At 43.0% G+C, this 23,460-nt stretch overlaps 1 protein-coding gene across 1 annotated transcript in view; it reads left to right on the top strand.

The window, feature by feature from the left end:
* The window catches only part of BRINP1 (BMP/retinoic acid inducible neural specific 1), a 183,426-nt gene that overhangs the window by 51,772 nt on the left and 108,194 nt on the right, over window positions 1–23,460 (top strand). Inside the window, exon 2 of the mRNA XM_036856811.1 lies at window positions 4,413–4,680. Coding sequence (XP_036712706.1) covers window positions 4,463–4,680 — 218 coding nt within the window. The 5' untranslated portion in view covers window positions 4,413–4,462. The remainder of the gene's footprint in view (window positions 1–4,412; window positions 4,681–23,460) is intronic.

The following is a 23,460-nucleotide window of genomic DNA, read 5'->3' as shown; positions in this document are numbered from 1 at the left end:
TCGAAATGCAAACCGTTGCTGACCCTCTCTTTCCTTTCCTTCCACTGACATTTCTTTTTCCCTGAAGCTCTGCATTGCTCACTCCTTCACTTTCTTCAGGTCGCCTCTCAAAGGTGACTTCTTCAGAGCAGCTTTTCCTCAACACCTTGTATGTAAAGCAGCAGCCGCACTCTCAATCCCGTCTTATCTGCTTTGGTTTTCTTTAGAGCACTGCTCACCATCACACATATAGTTACTGCTCATTTGTTTACTTCTCCCAACCCAACAGAAAAGAAGCCCTGCTCACTGTTTGATTTCCAACTAAACACGTTAATGGATGAATGAGTGAATTTATTGAACATCTACAGTGCTTTGCCCTTGGTGGATAGCACAGAAATGAAATATACAGTCCTTGCTTGATGAGGGATTCAGAGGGAGATACAGGTGCTTGAAGGCCCTACATGGGTCCTAAAATCTCACTAAAGCCTCTGCCACCTGGGTGCTACTCTGGGCACACACTCCATCACTCTGCCCTCTCCCACCCCCAAGACTTATTGTATGGCACTTGCTCTGCTGAAATTCCCTTTTGCTCATCTCTACTCACCAAAACCTTACATGCTATGAAGGCCCCGCTCAAATACCACCTCTTGTAAGGATCCTTTCCAGGTCTCTTGGTTGGAAAATTATCTCTGGCCTCTATTCTTCCACAGGACATTTTTCTTTGCTTATAGTATTTATGACAGCCTATTTCATACTAGAATTCCTCAGGCCTCGGTGTGACTTCTCCACAATATTTTGAATCTCTAGAGGGCAGGATCTAATTTCAGCTGGGTGGGGTGAGGGTGGGGATGTAGTGGAAACTATACCCGTAATGAGATATACATGGGTTAGATTCTTGAATACTTAGGACCTGCAAGCTTGGGAAAGTTATTTAATGTCTTCAAGTTCCAGTGTGCTCATCTGTTAAATGGGAGAGCTGTACCCACCTCGGGGAAGAAACCTTTGTTAACATCTAGTCTGAATTGGATGCTTTGGCTACTGCCAAGAGAACAGACATTTTTCGATACGAGTACACAATAGATGCTCCATAAATATCAGTCATGGGACCCTTATATTAACCCAAGTCTCCAGTACAGTTGGTGCTAATTTGGGCTTGTTTACAGAATGGGAATCACTGTGTCTGTCATGATATGACAATATTTAGGTAACATACATACTAATCCTTGCTCTTGCCCAACAAAATGTCCATTTCTATTCAAATGCACCTCATAGAAACTTCCATGTTCATTTTTAGTGTTCTGTGGATTATTGTGATTTTCTGAGCCAACAGAGATATATTCAGACTGCTTCCGTGAAGCACTCATGTGTACTTGCTGAGATGTAGATTGTATCGTAGACCCCAACTACAAAGGAGGTTCAGACACAGCTACTGACCCGTCTTGGCCCACTGCCCGGCCGAGACAATGTGGCAGCATGAAAACCAGGAGCTGGAAGACAGGAGTCTAGCCCAGTCAGCCACTCAGGTCCTGATCTTGTAAGAAGGAGTTGGATTAGAGCAGGATTTAACTTCTGCACCACTGACATTTTAGGTCCAGTAGTCTTTGTCGTGGGGGGAGGGGCCATCCCGTGCACTGTAGGATGTGCAGCAGCCTCCCTGGCCTCTACCCACTGGATGCCACTAGCATCCCCTCCGCTGTGACAAGCAAAGATGTCCCTTAGGTGGCGAAATGGCTGCCAGAATGAAAGCACTGGATTCCATCTTTCAAATTTCAGCAAATTCTAGGACTCGGGGCTGAGGTCTTACTCTCTGACACACAGACACACAGACACACACACACACACACGCTGCTGTTCCATGTCTAGCCTTGTTTCACTTTTGCAAGCTGCAGTGTTCCGAATCCTGTTTCCTTGCAAACAGTCTAACAGCCGGGCATTCTCTCCTAGGCTCCCACCCTGCACCCACTTACAGCAGAAGCCACGCAGAAGGGCTGGATGGGTGACACGCTGTGATTTCAGTGTGCTGTAGCTCCCCGCCGGGATCTCTGAACAATCGCCTCCACCCCCTGCTTGCCACTCAGATGGGCTCCGGCAGACAGTTTTGGCAGCTGGAGCTGTTACATTTCTGCACTCCACATGTATGTCTTTGTTTTAGGCTCTGAACAAAACCTGAGGCCACAGCTTCTACCAGCCCACTCCTCTGCTCACATGCCTTTTTCCTTTGCCCCTGATACCTGGGGCCTGCAGTGCCAAGTAGATTTTTGTAGCTACTCATAATAAAATGGTGCAGTTGGACCACAGAAAGAAATCGCCAATTGGGTCGGAAATTCACATCTCTCTTTTTTTTGATTTTCTCTCTTTCTTAGCTTGACTTTCTTCCCATTTTCAGCTGGAAGAGTAGACAAGTAAGGGATCATAATTCTTCACGTTTCTACGTGGTTTTCCACTCAACAAATTGGTTTTGTCCTCGCCATGTTTTTTTTTTTTTTTAATAAATTTATTTTGGCTGTGTTGGGTTTTCGTTGCTGTGTGCGGGCGTTCTCTAGTTGCAGCGAGCGGGGGCTACTCTTCATTGCGATGCGTGGGCTTCTTATTGTCGTGGCTTGTTGCAGAGCACAGGCTCTAGGCGCACGGGATTCAGTAGTTGTGGCACACGGGCTTAGTTGCTCCGCAGCATGTGGGATCTTCCCAGGCCAGGGGTCGAACCCATGTCCCCTGCATTGGCAGGCAGATTCTTAACCACTGTGCCACCAGGGAAGCCCCTCACCATGTTTTTAAATGTTAGACATAAAAATCTGAGATCTAGACAGAGGCCATGGCTGTCCAGAGTCACACAGCCAGCAGTATGTAGAAACAGTCTTTTAAAGATTCTTGCCAGTTAAAGACTCACAGCCCCATGAGCAAAATGGACACAAACAAATAAGTACAATAAAAGATAGTAAGTACTAACATACAGTTATATAAAGGAGCAACGAGAGCTGAAAGAAAGGAACAACTAACAGTTTTTGAGAGGAATAGAAAAAGGAAATGACCTTTGAGGACCTGACCTCAAGTGGCTACTGAAGGATAAACAGGATCTGGCGGGGCAGTGGGGCCAGTAGGAGCAAAGGCGCCCCCGGCAGGGACTGGGTGGGCATCACCAGCATCAAGATTTGTCATCATCTGTGTCCTCATCATCACTGATGCCACCTATTGAGCACTTCCTGAAAACATCAGGTGCTTCATGGGACACTTGACATGAATGGTGTCATTTCATTCTCATGCTAGTTCTGGGTGTAGGTGCTATTGTTAACTACACTTTACAGACCAGGAAACTGAGGCCCAGAGAAGTGAAATCACTTGCCTGAAATAATACAGTTTATAATTGATGGAACCTGCATTCCCAGCTACCTTTCAGTGTAGAGTAAGATAAGCTCTTCTAGACTAAGTGGGGTGGTGGACACAGACAGCACAGTGTTAAACTAGCAAGTAGAATGATGTTGTGATGATAAAAACAAAACTCGTAAATTTTCCAAGGAGCCCCTACTTAAGCTCTCCCTTAGTCTTAAGCATTTCTCCAACATGGCACCCCTGTGCTGTGCTACCACCGAAAAAAGAGGCGGGCGAGACCCTACTTGTTCCTTGGCTTTTAGTTCCCCTTCTGAGTACGAGAGAACCTCGAGGCTCAGAGTCACTGATGGGTGGATCCTCTAGTTACATTTCCTTGGGGTGAAGGAGACAGTCCACTAAACGTTGTAGAAGTGCATTCAAATGAGCTCCATAAACTCTCCATCTGTAAGGTATTCAACCCGGATGGTCATGATCATGATGCATCCCAAGACTTTTTGTGCTCACCTGATGATGCAAAAGCAAAGCCTGTGTTCAGTTGGTGCATGTCTGTGGGAGAGGAGGAGAGAAAGGGATTCTCGTTCACCGAGTCCCTGCTGTGAGATTCAGGTTGTTTGTGAAGATAGCGGGTGGGATGGATACTGGAGTTCTATCTCCAAGTTCCTTCCTGGCTGTAAGAGACTCTGTTTCTGCATTCATTCATTTCACTCTTTCAACACTTATGCCTTGAATACCTACGATGTGCCAGGTGCCAAGATACAGGCGCTTAAGCCCGTCCTCTGTTTTACGGATGAGGAAACTGCATCCCTCAGAGATTCAGCAGTTTGTACATGTTCATGCATGTTCACAGAACATGTGAACAACAAAGCAGGAATGCAAGCCCAGATGTCCATAGATGCCATGCTCTTAACCAGAAACTGCACTGATTTTTGTAACCCTGACACACTCTACTGATGTAAAGGATTATGATGATGTGTTAAGAGCATTTTAAAAAATTTTCCTTTGTCTCTCTCTCTCTTCCTTTTATTTTGCTTCACCCTCCCCCCTTTCCTCTCTCCCTCTTTTGTTTCCTCTTTCTTTCTCTCTCTTTTTTATTCTTTTCTTCATAGGACTCCACAGAATGGAGCAAGAATGAGAGGAAAAAGGCCGGCAGAAAAGCATGAACTGGAGGTTTGTTGAGCTCCTCTACTTCCTGTTTGTATGGGGCCGTATCTCAGTGCAGCCCTCCCACCAGGAACCAGCTGGGACAGACCAACATGTCTCCAAGGAATTTGATTGGCTTATTTCAGACAGGGGGCCTTTCCACCACTCCAGGAGCTACCTATCCTTTGTGGAAAGACACCGTCAAGGATTTACAACCAGATATAAAATATACAGGTAAGAGCTGGGCTAAGCTTGCCTTTGCTTTTCATTCACTGAGTGCTTTTGGGGGTCACACATTGGCATGGGCCTTGCTGTATGGAGGAGTGTCTGGGCCAAGGCTGTTATGCACTTTTTCATTATTAATTTATCTATTTATTTATCCATCTATTTAATTTATTACATTGTGCAAGAGATTAGCAATGGTGAGAATAGCTAATATTTTTTGAGTACTTACTACTGTGTGCTGGGCATGGTGCTTAGTACTTTGTACACTATCTCATTGAACCTTACAGTAACATCAGAGATAGCATCTATTTGTTTTCTCCACTTTATAGAAGGGGTAACTGGGCTTCTGCTAGGCGAAATAACTTGTCCAAAGTCACACAGTCTGTGAGTGGTGGGACTGGGATTCAAGCCCTGGTTTATCTGCATCCATAGTCACAGACAGTATTTTTAGTCAGTTACATCAGGTGTAGGCCGTGTTGTTTTGCAGATGCTATTAATATAGCAAATATCCTACCCAAACATATTCACACATTTGGAAACAAGTAGGGACACTCAGTGAAAACCTCTTTCTTGAGCAAGTCTGAGCTGGTCTTTGGCCTTTTGGAATCCTACTCATCCCAAAAGGACTTAGCCCCAAATTCTTCCTCTTTGAGAGTCTAAGAAACCATCTTGGACTCTCCCCACTCCACTTGATCACCCTCTCTTTGATATTTCCACAGCTCTCTACACTTATACCTCTTTAGTTGTCAACCATTTGGAGAAATACCATTCTTGTATTTCTCTTTCACCTGGAAACTCTGTGAGGCCAGGACTTATATATAATTCATTTCTGGATCCCCAGAGTGATTTCTGTTCTGCCTTGTATCATAAGGACACGAAAAATGTGCACTTAAATAAATTGGAGAATGCAAAAAACTCTCTAGAGCTCTCTCTAAGACAGCTTAAGCTTTGTCTTAAGGTCAAGGAACACTTCTGGGCCAACTGGAATAGGAGACGAGGAAGCATGGTGGAGGAAAAAATCCTAACCTGCAACTGGGAAGCCGTGAATTCAGGTCTTACATCTTATATGTATTTGACATGAAAATGTGCATATCTCCTTTGCACATTGTGTGGCATTGTGGACTAGGGATGGATGATTCATGAATTTGCTACCAGCTGCAGATGCCTGTGATTCTGTGCTGAATAGTCAAATCCGAGTTTGAAAGTTGGCCCTTATACAAAGGAAAGTTTGCATCTGCTTCTGTGTTCATATTTCACCTATGCTTTTCCTTGGATTCCACTGCTAAAACAAAAGTTTGCAGTCACCCCACAAGCTGATTTCTAAGATCCTTTCTAGCTCTAAAATTAAATATAAGATTTAACCAAGGTCACATGGTTAATTAAATGATGGAGTTTAATCCAGAAGTCAGGCCCCTGGTCATCAAGTTATTCCTTCCTTCCTTTATTTAATCCTCAAATAATTATTAAGCACCAGCTAGAGGCCCAGCACTGTGTTTAAGGCAGATGACACGATGGCGAGTAAAACAAACATGGTCCTTGCTCTCATAGCAGTACATTAATTAAACACACACACACACACACACACACACACACACACAGTATAAGTGCTACAAAAGAGAAAGTGCAGGATAGGCATAATTGGAAGATCATAAACATTGATTTGGGACCTATTGTGTGAAAGATTAGGTGGGGCTCCTGTTGTAATCTTCACCTGGACACACATGCAAATAGGTACCCAGAGATTTGTGTGCTCATCTAGGCCAGGTTCAGACCAGAGCAAAAGCCAACAAGGATGTGCTCTCCAGGACTGTTGTCAATTGACATTTTCTCTTCACTACTTTGTTGAAACACTAAAGCATGTCCACAGGTGATTCGAAGTGTGTCTTCCTGTGTGCTAACATGGACATAGCACATTAGAAAATTGACATTTGCATCATGAAAGAAAGTCTTTACTACCAGCATGTGCCATATTATCTGAGGCTACAGAGCCAGCCTTTCTGAAGTGTCCTAGACCTCAAGCTTTGGCCAGTCCCCCCAACCCTAGAATCCAGGCTAGAGCCCAGGGTGATCTGGGAGCTTCAGAAACTGGGAGGGAGTCTGCTCTCCTCACTTAAGTGGGTTAAGGCCATCTCTGTCCTCATTCATTTGCAGGCAGAGGCTGGCTTCAGCTCATAGAGTCGTGGTGGGGAGTTTGCGCCACTGGCAATGATGAGAACCTTTCAAATTAAATCCCAGCAGAAGTCCTCTCTCCTGTTGCTTTGCACGCTGAGCAATAAACTGTGCACAAACAGTAGTCTGGGTGCACGAGGTTCGTGCTCTGCCACTCCTAAGTCTGAGCTGACATGTGGAGGCTGGGGGAGTTTTCTGAACTTGAATCTGCCTGGGTACAGGGACAGCATCCTTGATCCTGGAGGCAGAGAGCCAGGGTGGCTCAATCCGCCCACCTCCCCGCTGTGTGGTTTAGGCCAAGTAATGGGACTTCTCTGAGCTCCTGTTTTCTCATCTGTGGAAGGGGAATGTTCGCTGAGATGGTCTCCAAGGTCCTTCCCTTCTCTGAAGGTCTGTGATTCCACGAAATATTGTCATTTGGAAATACAGCATGGGATATCGGAGAGGACTCTGGACTTGGAGTCTGCAGACTCAGGTTTTGTTTATTTTGGAGCTGCTTACTAGCTTCCTCATCCTGGGCAAATGTATTCATGCATCATTCACTCAAGCGTACATCCAGTGCTTTAGAATTTAACACCAATCATGTACTGTAAGCCGTGCTATGATTCGGTAATATAGAGATGACCAAAAGAAAACAACAAAGCTCGCACACATACACACACACCCCCCACCACAACCTGCAAGGTCCATCCCCTCTTTCACCAAGCTCAGAGGTGGGAGTGGAAGATGGAGGGAAAAAAGAGTGAATAAGCAAACAATTATCATTCCACAGAGAGGTATGAATAAGTAACCGCTCAGATACTCAATATTCTCCTCTGTAGAAAGGGACAGTGATGTCTGTCCCACCTACAAGGTCAAATGAGATTAGCTTGGTGTGAGATGCTTTGTAAAATTTAAATTTTCTTATATCTGGAAAATTTTTTTCATTAAGGTTCGAAATCATCATTCTAATAAAATCATTTAGTTTCACTTTCTGGTAAGCCCATACATATATTAGTCGCTAAATAGTGTGTGAGGGAAATACTAGTATTGTCCATATTACGAATGAGAAAACTCAGGCATCAAGAGGTGAAGGAGATTGTCCACATCACACATCTGGGATGTGGCAGAGCTAGGAATAAAAGCAGGCCTCTGAGATTCCACAGTGTGAGCCCTTAACTCTATGTTGTCATAACCCTCTCTTAGTTCTTAGTTACCTAGTGTATGACCAAATACCCAGAGACTTCCGCTGACCATGGACAAGTTGCAACCTCTCTGTGACTTAGTTTTCTCATCTGTAAAATGGAGATAATATTAAATGCCTTGTGTAGCTGTGGCAAGAAATAATTTAGCTATCAATCATGGAGAGCTTGGAATTTTGCAGGAGCTGTTCCTTCCTTGACCTCAGACAGCTGATGGTATTGCTGGAAATGATTTCTTTTCTTCTCGTGGTATTTTAAAATTCAGTTTGGTCCAAAGAGTGTTTCCTGTGTTCCCACTGCCTTTTTGTGTTTTATTTTTCTGTTTCTCTTTTCCTGACTTTGAGATCATCAGTAGTTGCCGTAAATTTGGCAGTTATTTCAGAGGTGGATTTAAAAGGAGAATTGTGGTACCCTTTGTAAGCTTTGGTTTTGGAGAGTCAGGGCAGGGGAGAGGGGCACTGATAATGGTGGTCACTATGCCACAAGACGTGGTTTCATATTGAGTGGTTTTCCCTACAGGTTTCAGAGCAAGTGGTTTGTGGCTTATGGTGCACCTTCCTTTGACCCTTAAATAAGTACGTAAAAGTTGAATGTAAATCAAATCTTGGTAAACCCGGTCTGATTGCCTAACCATCTTGCACATTTATCAGAGTTGCATAAATCTTTGTTCTAATCCACCATCTTGATGGTTCCTTCGTGTGTTTCACAAAAATATCTTTAGTAGGTTTTGTGGCAAAGATACTTCTTTAAGTGAATGGGGCTGGGACTGGGTGGAAGGTTCTGCTGAGATGAATGAGATGTGGTCCTTGTCCAGAAATCATTCAGGAGTATATATTGGAAATGCTGGAGAGGGTGTGGAGAAAAGGGAACCCTCTTGCCCTGTTGGTGTGAATGTAAATTGATACAGCCACTATGGAGAACAGTATGGAGGTTCCTTAAAAAACTAAAAATAGAACTGCCATATGACTCAGCAATCCCACTACTGGGCATATACCCTGAGAAAACCATAATTCAAAAAGAGTCATGTACCACAATGTTCATTGCAGCTCTATTTACAATAGCCAGGACATGGAAGCAACCTAAGTGTCCATCGACAGATGAATGGATAAAGAAGATGTGGCACATATATACAATGGAATATTACTCAGCCATAAAAAGGAACGAAATTGAGTTATTTGTAGTGAGGTGGATGGACCTAGAGTCTGTCATACAGAGTGAAGTAAGTCAGAAAGAGAAAAACAAATACCGTATGCTAACACATATATATGGAATCCAAAAAAAAAAAAAAAAAAGGGTCTGAAGAACCTAGGGACAGGACAGGAAGGAAGACACAGACGTAGAGAATGGACTTGAGGACACAGGGAGGGGGAAGGGTAAGCTGGGACGAAGTGAGAGAGTGGCATAGACATATATACACTACCAAATATAAAATAGATAGCTAGTGGGAAGCAGCCACATAGCACAGGGAGATCAGCTCTGTGCTTTGTGACCACCTAGAGGGGTAGGATGGGGGGTGGGATAGGGAGGGTGGGAGGGAGATGCAAGAGGGAGGGGATATGGGGATATATGTATACGTATAACTGATTCACTTTGTTATACAGCAGCAACTAACATAACAATGTAAAGCAATTATACTCCAATAAAGATGTTAAAATAAATTAATTAATTAAAAAAGAAAAAGTGTATATTGGGTGCTTAGGTTTGTCAGAATGCTGTGCACTGGGGAATTGATGATATATAAGGTAGACAGGTCCCTGCTTTGAGGAGCTTACAGACATGGGGTGGTGAGGGCGAAGTCCACCACCACACCATTCAGGATGCCGTGGTTGAGCTTGAAAGGAGACCCCCCCCCCAACCTCTGGATTCCAGATAGAATCTTGATATCACATGGTGCAAGGGTTGTATTTCTATTAGTGTGGCTCAAATTAGTCTAAATCAGCATTTCTTAAAGTATCTCACACGGAGCTGGAGTTCAATGTGATGTTAAAAGGCATTTCTAGAAAAAAAAAAAATCCCATAGTCAAATAAATAATAATAAAAACCGTAATAAGGATAAGTCAGTTGCTAACGTTGAAAGATTACCAAGCGTCTAGCATGGACACACAGTGTATAAATTACTGCAACAGATTGGTCCTTATAATAATCCTGTGCTTAGGTATTGTTACCATCCCCATTTACATAACTTGCCCAAGGAAAGAGAGCTACTTCATGGTAGAGTAGAATGTATCACAAACAAGCAGATTCCAGAGTCTGCATGTTTAACCATGCTATATTGCCTCCCAAATGACATAGATATATTTGTTTGGAAAACCAAGCAAAGTTATACAGGCTTCCTTACCACAGGGCTTTTCAAGGTCTTTCCTAGACTGTTTAACAATGTTTAACCAAACCTCTTTGACCCTACAACCTCTTTTTCTCAGAGAGACGGGAATTCGGGTGAGCAGGCTTCAGGAGGCACTGGCTCTACCTGGCTTTGGCAGCTTGAGTGTTGCTTCTTTGGATGCCAGCCTGTGTCAAAGCGATCTGAAAAGACATCGCTTCCACTTGGGGAGCTGGCCCCTGGCTGAGGAAGCCACCCTACCTCAGATTTTGCTTGGAACACTTCGATCTACATCTACTTCCTGGTTTATAATTCAAAGAAATGGAATTAACAGCTTCAGTTTTCCTATCACAAGTAATAACCTTATCTTTTGTTCCTCCTCCTTCTCATTTCTTAAATTTCTGCACTACTATTTCTTATTCCTAAATTTGGCATTTCACCCTGTGGGTATGGGGATGAAAACTTCGGAGGCCAGAGCCACAGTTACAGAGGAAGGTGAAACCTTGATTTAATGTGCAAAGAAGTGGCTGCACATCAGAATCACCTGCAAAGCTTTTAAAAAATTCCGATGCCTGGGTCCTTCCTCAGATATTTGGATCTGTAATTGGTCTAGGGTAGACATGAGAACCACCAACCTAGGGGTGATTTTGCTTCCTAATGGGACACTTAGAAATGTCAGGGGGGCATTTTTGGTTGTCACAGTTGGTTGTGGGGAGGCGGTTTGCTACTGGCATCTGGTGGGGAGAAGCCAGGGATCAGGGATACAGCTGAACACCCTACGATGCAGAGACAGCCCTCCGCAGCAAAGAATTATCTGGCTCACGACGCCAGTAGCATAGAGGTTGAGCACCTTTGCTCTAAAGCAAGGATTTTAGGAAAAAAGGAAAAGGGACGGTGGGAAGGATATTAGAAAAAATGGTTTTAGATTTTGGTCATCATGAGTTTGAGTTGGAATGAAGTATAAGCGCCAGTGCAGTGGCTGGGTTCCCAAAAAAAATCTGGCTGCAGGACCAAAGGGGAAGGGATTTTCCATGTTTTTAGACATGCCCTCAGATCAGGGTGGCAGTTGATGCATTAAGGAAGGTGAATTGATTTTTGCTTCCTGTTGCAGAGAAGTAGCATTTAAGGGAAACTAGTTTTCTACCCCAGAAATAACCAGCCTCCATTCCTCCAGGAGTTCTGGGAGATTTGGTGAGTTTCTCATCTGACTGTAGTATTCTATAGGAGGTAAGATGTTTAGGCACCCACTGTTAGGTTCAGATACACATGGCCTGAGTCATAAAATACCAGCTTGGACAAAGTGCATTAAGGGATACTTTTTTTTTCTTTAAGTGGGCTCAAAAGAAGATGAGACTGGGACGGTGTCCCACGTTTGTCATTGTCAATTTCAGCCACTTAGAGGTTGGCATCACTGGGGAGAATCAATACCCTGTGCCCTTGCCCCTACCTTATCCCTCATTCAATCCAAATTTTGGATCAAGCTCTCCCTGAATAGAGAGGGATGGGGAGGGATAGTCAGCAAACATCTCCCGGGCCACTTGGTGTCAATTCAGAGATAATCTTCTGTGTTGATTATTTAAAATTGATCTTCCACTTCTAAGCCCAATAGCTTTATTGCTACCAAATTGGTACCTTTGCAGTACTTTACCTCTTTGCTCCCATTCCATTACCAAACTGACTTCTGTGAGCTGCTAAGCTTAGTTTGCTGCAATCTCTGCAGAGCAATTGTTCAGCTTTAGTCAGGAGCCATGTCTGAAAATGGACTGGCTTTTGCACACCTCCCTCCACAGGACAGACTGGCACGGGGTCTTAAAACTGACATAATAAGATACGGTGATTGTTATGACTGGGGAAATTAGGAGGAGAATGAAGACAAGCCCTTGGAGCTTCAGACTCTATGCCCCAAATCTTGGCTAAGGAAGAAAGAAAGGGACCAGATCTGTGATCTGGAGCACCTGCCACTCATTCATTCATTTGAAAAATGTTTACTGATCTCCGAATTCCTACTGACCAGTCTCTACGACAGTTCCCTGGAGAGAGGGAGAGGAAAGACTGGATCCTTGACCTCAAGGAATTCAAAGTGTCTTGGGGAAAACTGACTGATGGGCAGATAACCACAATGCCATAGGCTCAGTTCCCTGATTGATCAATACGCTGGGTGCTGTGTTTGTGGTGGGGATGGGAACTACCCTTGGCATTGGGATCATGAATGTGGGGAAAGATGGGGGGAAAAGACAAATCTAGGGAGGCATCCTAGAGGAAGGGGTATTTAACTCAGTCTTCAAGGAGGATTAGGATTTTATGAGAAGGCAGTGGGGGGAAAAGCAGCCCAGATAAAGGGAGGTAGCGCCTGCAAAGGCAAAGAGACAGAAGAAAGCCTGGAACTATGTCTGTGTGTGTGTGTGTGTGTGTGTGTGTGTGTGTGTGTATTTTAAGTAGTATAGTAGTCCCCTCTTAGCCACAGTTTCATGTTCTGTGGTTTCAGTTATAAGCAACTGCTGTCCAAAAATATTAAATGGAAAATTCCAGAAATAAACAACTCAAAAGTTTTAAATTGCACACCATTCTGAGTAGTGTGATGAAATCTTGCACTGTCCAGCTCCGCCCCTCCCAGGACCCGAATCATTCCTTTGTCCAGTGTATCCCCTCCCGTTAATCAGTAGCCATCTCGGTTTTGGTTTTCAGATCAACTGTCTCGGGATCTCAATGCTTATGTTCAAGTAGCTCTTATTTTACTTAATAATAGCCCCAAAGTGCCAGAGTAGTGATGCTGGCAATTCAAATGTGCCATAGAGAAATGGTAAAGTGCTTCCTTGAAGTGAAAAGGTGAAAGTTCTCAACTTAATAAGGAAGGAAAAACACTTATATGCTGAGGTTGCTAAGATCTATGGTAAGAATGAATCTTCTATCTGTGAGATTGTGAAGAAGGAAACAGAAATTCATGCTAGCTTTGCTGTCACACCTCAAACTGCAAAAGTTATGGCCAAAGTGCTTGATAAGGGCTTAGTTAAGGTGGAAAAGGCATTACATTTTTATCATAAGGTATTTATAGAGAAAGAAAGGTGAGGGGGAGGGACCACATTCACATAACTTTTTTACAGTATATTGTTATAATTGTTCTATTTTATTATTAGTTACTGTTAAATTCTTACTGTGCCTAATTTATGTATCAAACTTTATCAAAGGTACGTATGTATAGGAAAAACATATGGTATACATAGTGTTCAGTACTATCCATGGTTTCAGGCATCCACTGGGCGTCTTGGAACGTTTCCTCCACCAATGGGGTGGTCCTACTGTAGTGATGATAGGAAATAAGGCTGGATGGCAGCTTGGAGCCAACAGTGAAAGGAATTTAGGATGGCAAATTGATTTCAAACAACCTTCAAACTCCAGTTAATTGTCAGAGTACTAGTACTTACCTCTTTAGAGCAGTGGGGTTTTTTTTGTTTGTTTCATTTTTACATTTCTTGACCTCACTCATGCTAAGAAATACATTTCACATTGACACTCAGTAAACCTAGAGATAAGAAGATATGTAATTGAAATGAAAACTCATGAAAAAAATACTTAACCTTACTCCATGTGATGCATCTTGATATTTTCTACTCTATTCCGTTCTAATATAACCTATTCCTTTCTGATTCATTTATTTTTAAAAATATCGGTGTCTACTGGCTTCATTGATTTCAGCCTCCTCTAACGGGGTAGACCTTGCAGTTTGAAAAACACTGACTTTGAGTTTATGTTGTGGTTACGTTTTGGCTCAGAGGAAAATTGTGCCATGTTTGAGAAGCAGAGTTTGCCGTGGGTTCACGTTAGAACCTGTGCCTTGTCTGATAGAGGCGACAGGAAAACAGTGAAGGGTTTGAAACGTGAGACTGGCGTGGTCCGATACACATTTAGAAATATTGCTCTGGCTGCATCATGAGGACTGGGTGGAAGGGAATGAGAGAGAAGGGTTAGAAAGCTGAGGCGGTAATTCAAGGAAGAGGAAGGGGACACTGGAGCCAAGACAAAGGCTATAAAGACGGAATTCATTAACTCCCAAGTACCACTCAGGTCCACCAACAAAGCTGATTGGGACCTACCTGTCAGGCAGCTCCCTTCCTGGGCTGCATCCAGGCTTACCTGCCCTAGTTCCATTCTAGACACCCTGTGGCAGGATGCATTCTTTTATGGAGAGTTCTACAGCCACTGGATACTTTGGTGTCTCTTAAGAAAGGAACCAGAATGCCCAGGCTTCTGCCTCCAGGCTATTTCCTTCTCTCTCAAGGCCTTCCTTCTGGGCATGAGAATTACTAGGTCTCATTAGCAGTAGATTCCCAGACTAGCTTGGAGGAAGGCTTTGCATCCCACCCTTTATCTGCACCTGACTTGTCTCTGCAAACCTTGATGGAAACTTCCAGGCGCAAGTCAGTGTCTAAGCTGATGTGAACCCTAACACAGCCGCTGAAGCTTAGCAATGAAGAGCAAGTCTTTAGGCTCAGGCAGACCTTGGTTTGAATCCTGGCTCTGCCAGGTATGATCCCATTTAGCAGAGAGCAAGTGCTTGAGGACCAGTAACTAAAACAAGTTACCCGTTTGTATTTGAAACACCCCTACCTGCAAATTGATCCCTAAGAACTCTGCGAAAGCTTGCAGGAGACCTCCAACCATAAGAGGGGTGCTTGACCTGTGTGCACTGTAGCCCAGGTGCTCTAGGAAGGCAGCATAACTCCAGTCTCATATTAAGAGGACACTTATTTGGAGGAAAACACAGAAAGAGGACAAGAGAGAGGAAGATTGCTGATGCCCTGTGACACATGTGGCAGGAATCCAGAGGTCTACACACTGGCAAAGCATCCTTAAGCAATCAGCACGCATTGATTCCTGTAAACAGTACACGTCCCATGATTTGCAAGCGTCTAATTTATTAATCAGCCCAGGTGACAGGAGCAGTCTGCGACCTCTCATCTTCTCGGTGCCTGCCAGGTTGTCTTTGATGTGTATTGCTTGGGAGACATTGGGCCCCCAGAGATGGCTTCCCACCTCAGCACCTTCACAGTAATCAGCAACATTTCAGGATGGGGTGTGTACAGTGGTGAGGGTAACTCTGCTTTTTCTCAAATTGCAGCCTTGTTGTTGACAGAAGGCCAGCAGCCTCCATCCCTGAGCGCTGTGACAAGCTCTCTGTGACTCTAGTATGACACCCGGCTTTACACCACGTTGATGGGGGAGTGTGGTTTGTGTGAGAAAAAAGGAGGTGAATATAAATGATATGGAAGTCTCTGCACTGCCAAATGGTTTGGGATTCTCTGATTTGGGAAGGAACTGCTCACCTGTGCATGAATTCAGGAAGGATTTATTGAATCCCTACCATGTGCAGGGACTGTGTTAGCCTCTGCTGACACCAAAGTGTTACTGATCTGTGGCCTCAAGAGCACCGAATGTAGCTGGGGAGAAACAGACAATAAGCAACCACATTGCTACCTCGTATAAGGAGTGCAGGGAAAGAAGTATAAAATGCAGTATTAGTGTGAAGGAAGGGTGCTGAAGTTGACCTTGCAAGATTAAGAAAGCCTTTAAAGAAGAAAAAATTTTTCTGAGATCTGGATGGTGGGAGTTAGGCAAAGGAAGTTAGCGCTGTGTGTGTGTGTGTGTGTGTGTGTGTGTGTGTGTGTGTGTGTGGAGGGGGTATCTGTAAAGGGGTAGACTTGTTCTGGGACCTGCAGATAACTCATTGTAAGTGATAGGCAGAGAAAATGTTAGCATGCAGGCCAGAGAAATCAGAAGGGGTTCAGGTCATGAAGCCCTATGGATGTTATATAAAAGACTTTGAACTTTACCCTAAGGTGATGGCTCCCACACTTTCTCATTTCAAGATGCTCTTAAAGTCTCAGTGATTTTATTTCCCTAGTCCAGAGAAATACTAATAATTCTGTTTATTAAGTACTTAAGTACAAACAACTTAATGAAGTATTTATTTCCCCAAAAGTTTAGTAGCCATTTGGAAAATAACACATGTGAATCTAAGGAAAAAACAGTATCTTTATTTTATCCTTAAATAACCACAGTTACTACTGCTCAACCCTTGCAATTCGATACAACCACCTTCCTTTCCTGTTCCTTGTTAATTTTTCTGCAGTTTTATAATTGTACCAACTGCCAAAAACCCACCTTAACAAAGATATGCCATTATCGAAAGAAATGTAGCGTGTTTTCACGTTGAAACTGTGAACTACCTCAGGGTAGTAGTTTTTGTGATACCCAATAAATATCAAGTATCCCTCATTTTGCTTAAACATTAAAAATATCCCACTGTGCTCCTGTGGCTTGCTATGGTACTTTGCAGCATCTCAGCACACAATTTAGGAACCAGGTTCTAAGGACAAAAGGGAGCTCTTTAGAGGATTTTGCCCAGTGGCAAAGCATGTTCAGGTTGTCATCTTACAAAGATCACTTCTGCTAAAATGGAGAGAATGCATTGATGGGGGAAGGTTGGGAGAGGGTGCAAAAATGTATGGCAAGAAAATAGAATGCTATGGCAGTGACCCACGTGAGAAAGGAGAGTATCTTGGAGTAAAGTAACATTGATGGGGATTTGAGATATGTTTTTCTTAATTTTTTAAAATTTAAAATTATTATAGATTGGCAAGAAGTTGCAGAGACAGTATAGAGAGATCCCATGTACCCTTCACCCAGTTTCCCCCAAGGGTTACATCTTATATAACTATAGTACAATATCAAAACCTGGACACTGACATTGGTACACTGTGTGTGTATAGTCTATGCTGTTTTATCGCATGTGTAGATTCATGTAACCACCACCACAATCAAGATACAGACAGTTTCATCACCTCAAAGATTTCCCTAGTGCTATCTCCTTAGAGTCACAAGTCTCCTTTTTCCCTGTCATCCCTAACCCCTGGCAGCCACTAATTTGTTTCCCATCTCTGTAACTGCATCATTTCAAGAGTGTCATATAAACAAAATCATAACTTGAGATACTTTAAGGAGACCGAAGACTCAGTATTTGAATGTGAATGTTGAAAGAGAGGGAAGACTAAAGATGCAAAGGGCTTAGCAAGGTCATACTTTAAGTGATGAATCACTTGATCTAGGTTAAATAGGAAAAAGAATGGGGGAACATTTTTAACTTGGTCAACTGGTGGGTGGTTTTACTTTTTATTAAGATAAGGAGCCTTGGAAGGGCAGGAGGGTTTTGGGGCGTTGTTTGTGTCTGAAGATGATGAGGCGACTTTGGAAATGTTAAACTACCTGGAACATCCAAATAGAGACTTGGTAGGTAGTTGTTTTATAGATGGTTCTAACCCTCAAAAGAGAGTGCTTGAAAAAAAAAAAACACTCATCAGGTTACCAATGGTAATTGAAAACATCCTTGGGAGTCTTCACTTATGCAAGAGCCTGTTTAACATGTGCAGAGAAAAACATTGAGAAGTTGAGGAATGGCCAGTAGAAAGGAGCAAAATCAGGGACAGTTGGTACCATGGAAACTAAAATAAATGAATGTTTAAGAGAGAAGGTAATCAGAAGCCATGGTTTCTGATATATTACTTAAGGTAAGAACTGAAAGTAGTCTTTTATACTTAAAATATTGACCTTGGCAAGAACTATTTAAATGGAATGTTGGGGACAGAAGCCAGATTGCAGTGGGTTGAAAAATAAGGGAGAAGCAAGAGAGTAGATATATTTTTTTAAGAAGCATGGCTCTGAAAGGCAGCAGGGATGTGAAATAAAAAGAAGGCTTTTTTGGTGTTTTTGTTTGGTTTCTAAGAGGGAGGTGACTGTGAAAAGAGGGAGAGACTGATGCTGAGGGGCAGAGGGGGGTTATTTCTGATGAGGCGAGTCCTGAAGAGGAAGGGAGGGAAAGGGTAAGAGCTTAGATTGAGGTAAAAGAAGGGATGCCTTTAAGCTGAAATAGGAAGAGAGAAGGGAAAGAGGTGTGGGTGCAGATAGAGCTGTTGATTTCACTCCTGGTGATTTGAAGGGACTTCCAATGGCTTCTGTTGTCTTTGTGAAGTAGGATGTGAAACCAGTTGCTGAGGAAGGGGGTACTTGGGAGTGCAAAAAAATGTTATGAAATAGTTAATCTGAAGAATGGTAGAAAGAGCTGATTAAGGAAATATAGAAGGATCACCAGGAAGCAGTCAGGGTTCTGACCATGTCTGTGATCACATTTTATAACAGTTGTAGTCTGTGCAGCTGGGATATTATTCTCCCAAAGAACTGAAAATTTGAGGTAGGATCATGGATAGTGGATGTGGGTTCAGACAGGGTAGGGGTTTGCCAAGTGGATGAGGTGGAAGGACAGTTGGGTAAAGGAGTTACGGGTATGGGTCAAAGGTAAATATAGGGATGGATCATTGGATTTCAGTCAATCCAAAAAGAAGTGAAGAGAGTCGATAGCGGATAAAGGGAAAGAAGATGGTCATGGGCCAAGCAGTCTTAAAGACATAGGGAGCAGGTGTTGTGATAGACAAGTCGGAGACTAGAAGGTTTTAACATAATGCGTCAGAGTTAGAGGAACTTTGGGAGCTGACACATTTTAGTAGTCATCATGGGAGGAAGCAGGATGCTGGAAGAGAGCAGGGGTGAAGATCATTGAGGTGAAGTAGGTCAAGAGGCTGTGAGGCTGAGGGTATTGGATGTTAGGGATAAAGACAGGACTTGGGGTGAAGACATAGTTTGAAAATCAGATGCTGAAGTGTTCAATTAACATGATAGAATACCTCGGAATTTGGTTATTGAACACAAGGAAGAAATGAATGCAGAGGATGGGGTGGAGGAGAAAATCTGTAACAGAAGATTTTCATTCAAGTCTTTGTCCCTTCTCCATTAGATCTTTGAATAATGTCTAGCCTCTCTGAGCCTCGATTTCCTCCTTCTTAAAGAGGAACTTACAATCTTTACATCCCGACAGAGATGTAGAGTGTGATTGATGCTCAAAAGGGGAAGAGGAAGTAAATGTGCTTTGGTAAACCCTGCACCTTCATGTAAATATGGGCCCTATTGTTTCTGTTTACTGGCACCGCACTGGGAGACTGACTTTGGATTCCTTTCACGGCTCTGATGCAAGATTGTGCTTTGGTACCTAATCAGTGCATTTGAATAGCCTGATTTCAGAATGTCATTCTAGGATAACAGAGTGAACGGCAGCTGTAGTATTGGAGACGGGCTGTTAGATGTACTATCTTTTAGATGTCTAGAATAAATGCGCGAGTACAGTTGACCCAGACAAATTGACCGATGAAAGGATAACTTGTGCTTCAACATAATGAGTTCAATATTCTTTTGATTTACAAAAAAAGCACTGAGGCACTCAGGCCTGGGATGCTTGTCAGCAAAAGGGAAATATAGATTGTATTGCATTTCCTTTAGACAGCACTGAGTTCTCACTAACAGCTTCGGCTCAACCTGCTTTTATTTTCTTTTTAATTTTGATTTTTAAAGTTTTGGCACTGCTGCGCACCATGCAGGATCTTAGTCCCTCGACCAGGGATTGAACCCATGCCCCCTGCAGTGGAAACTCAGAGTCTTAACCACTGGACCACCAGGGAAGTCCCTCAACCTGCTTTTAAATTTAATAGTAGTAGTAGCAGCAGCAGTAGTAAGGGCAAGGGAAGGGACTACTAGGGAGCAGGGGCTTCTAAAGACAGAATGTTCAGGAAGGGGCACCTCCTTACCATGTAACTCTCCCACCCGTGATGTTTCAAGTTGAGCTGAAGTGAATAAGATAATGGGAGGAATTCCAAAACAGAATCCAGTTGGAGTTCATTCCAGAACCAAGAACAATGTTGAAAAACAAAGCACACACAAAATGGAACTAGTGAACTAGTGTGACATGATACTGAATATATTAATAGCTGAATAACCTAACAACCTTAATAAGTAATTTGATCTTCACAACAATCCTATGTGACAGCTACTACCTTTCATCCCACGTTACAGATGAGGAAATGGAGGCTCACAGAAGTATTTTGCCCAAGGTCACACAGTTGGGAAGTCACATAACTGTGATTCAAACCCAGGCAATCTGATTCCAGACTCTGTGCTTGCAACCCCTGGCTCTACAGAGTGCTAGGCGGGGGTGAAGTGACAGCAGCCCTGGGACTCAAGGAGCCTGTGTCCTACTCCACTGTTGACATTGAATCACCTTGTGACTGGAGCAAAGTTTCCTTTTCTAATACTCCACAATTTCATTTCTCCTCCTTCTTCATGTCCTTTTTTTCTTTCCTTTTTCCATTCTTCTTTTTCCTGCTCTTCTTCTTCCTATTGAAATATACCTTCCCTATGTAATGCTTTAAAAGTCATAAGACACTTTCCCATAACAAGTAAGTAGTAATATCCCATTTTAAAGATGAGGTAGGCAAAACTTTGAGCAGCTAACTAGTTTGTCTAGTGTGATATACCTGGTAAATGATGGGACACTGACTTGCTTCTGAGCCTCTGACACATCTTTCAATGCTCATTTTAACTGTCCCACAGCTCCTTTTTTTTTTAAAATTAATTTATTTATTTTTGGCTGCGTTGAGTCTTCGTTGCTGCGCACGGGCTTTCTCTAGTTGCGGCGAGCGGGGTCTTCTCATTGCAGTGGCTTCTCTTGTTGCAAAGCATGGGCTCTCGGCCCACAGGCTTCAGTAGTTGTTGCACGCCGGCTCAGTAGTTGTGGTGCACGGGCTTAGTTGCCCCGTGGCATGTGGGATCTTCCCACACCAGGGCTCGAACCCGTGTCCCCTGCATTGGCAGGCGGATTCTTAACCACTGCGCCACCAGGGAAGTCCGCCCACAGCTCCTTTTTGTTTGATAAGCCCCTCCTTATCACTGGGACTCAGTTTAGGAACATCATTCCTGTTGATGGCAATACTTTTTAAGAGAGAATGGAGAAGATTTGTGCAAACATTGCAGTACTCCATCTTATAAATGCATAAGGATTCCAGAGGTGATATTTGAAAGGAGAAATGAAGTATATGCAGTTCTTACATGGTGTGGTTCTGTGGGTCCCTCAGCTTCTTAAAGATTTCAGAAAATTAACTCTCATTGAGTATTATTTCCTGACTCTGGGAACAAAGTACTTTTTAAAGATTGTTCTCTTAAAATTAGCAGATTGATGTGGTATCATTAAAAACAACCAACTCACCACACTTCAGTGTAGAGATCCTTTTGTCTTCTGCTGATGGAGGATGGTAGAGAGAAGAGACATAGCTGTACCTATTATGCTGTTCTATTTCAGTCTACTCTATAATTCACTTCCTTTTTTTGGATCTTATTCTTTTGCTAAGTACCACCCACCTACTTCTGGGAGACAAGGCCAGGTGAAAGACATCTTCAGATGTCTCAACTTCCTCATCTGCTTGTCACTCACTGGGTGCTGGATTTTCAGTACTAACTTAGAAGCCTGTCTCTCAAAGAAAACTAGAGAAAGTGGCCCCTGACACTGGACAAATATCTATTATGTGCAGGAAGCTCATGAACTTATGCCTACAGAGGCCGCACTGGGCATCAGAAGTTCCTCATGGGTTAGCGCCAGAGAGAGAATTAGTAGTGGTTACTAGAGGACAATCTTGCAGTTGAGAAGTTTCTAATGGTCAGAGTTGCTAGAAGATGGGAGGGACTACCTTGACAGAACTGAGGGGGCAGTCACTCTCCATCACCAAAGCTATCCTACTTAGCATAGTCTGACCTAAAGAGAATGTGAACACAGGTGGGACATGGGCTTCAGCGACCTTTGATACCCTTGGCAACCCAAGGTTGCATAATTGCACCTGCAAGGAATGCTTTCCTGACATTTGCCTGTCTGGAGAGAGCACTTTTTCTGATTTTCATGTTGAGTCTGTTGCATGAATGGAGGGGCTGAGCGTCTGATCAACAGGCTAGGGGACGCTCCTGCTGTGCTGTGGATCTTTCCTCTAAGCCACTCCTCTTCCAGATGTCAGTCGACTGCTGCTTTTCCTTCCACTCCTCCTGGGTAATCACACTCACTCCCCTGTCTTCCACTATCCTCCATTCCGGCAACTCCAAAATACCTGTTTTCAGCTTTCATCTCTGCTGCAGACTGAAAAATTCTTTCACACAACTGCCAAATGGACATTTCCATTGGATTTTTTCATGAAATCTCAGAATCCTTACTTTTCTCTTCTTTACCAATCTACTTCTCTTCCTATGTTCTCTGTCTCAAATAATGGCACCAGCATCAGTCAGAGGTCCAAGTGAGAACGAAGGTTGGACAGTATTCTCGAGTCATTTCTCTTTCTTATCCAGTAATAGTAATAGTAAAAATAAGAAAACAATAATAATATTATAGTAACTGCTAATATTTGAGTGCTTACCATGTTTCAGACTCTGTGTTAACCACGTTACATGGATGATATCATGTAATCCTTCTACTACCCTGTGACTATTGCCTCATATCATAAATGGAGGAAATTAGTAACTTGCCCAAGGTTACAGTTAGTAGGTGGAGGGGCTAGGATTCAGGACTCCAGAATCTGTGTTCTTAATCTCCTTGATATATACTACTTTCATATCTAATTACTCACCATTCTCCCTCTCTCTCAACTTGTATATGTCTTCCAATTCGTGTACTTTTCCCTATTTGAGCTTCCTTTTTTCTATCTTATTTCCTATGTTCATTTACATATTATAAACAAGAACTATTTTGTAATGTTCACTGTTATACTATTATAGACATTTTAAAAGATATGAAGGAGGGGCTTCCCTGGTGGCGCAGTGGTTGAGAGTCTGCCTGCTAATGCAGGTGACACGGGTTCGGGCCCTGGTCTGGGAGGATCCCACATGCCGCGGAGCAGCTGGGCCCGTGAGCCACAATTACTGAGCCTGCGCGTCTGGAGCCTGTGCTCCGAAACAAGAGAGGCCGTGATAGTGAGAGGCCCGCGCACAACGATGAAGAGTGGCCCCCGCTTGCCACAACTAGAGAAAGCCCTCGCACAGAAACGAAGACCCAACACAGCCATAAATAAAAAATAATTAATTAATTAATTAATTTAAAAAAAAAAGTAAAACTAACATAATTTAAAAAAAAAGATATGAAGGAATAAATAAGAACAGTTAAATTTTTTAAAAATTTATTTTCATTGTTACTTAACAGTGTATTATTAG

This window comes from Balaenoptera musculus, chromosome 6 (assembly GCF_009873245.2).
Source record: "Balaenoptera musculus isolate JJ_BM4_2016_0621 chromosome 6, mBalMus1.pri.v3, whole genome shotgun sequence".
In the NCBI taxonomy this organism is placed as follows: domain Eukaryota; kingdom Metazoa; phylum Chordata; class Mammalia; order Artiodactyla; family Balaenopteridae; genus Balaenoptera; species Balaenoptera musculus.
Note: the sequence above shows the minus strand (reverse complement) of the source record. Positions and strands in the feature narration are given on the sequence as shown.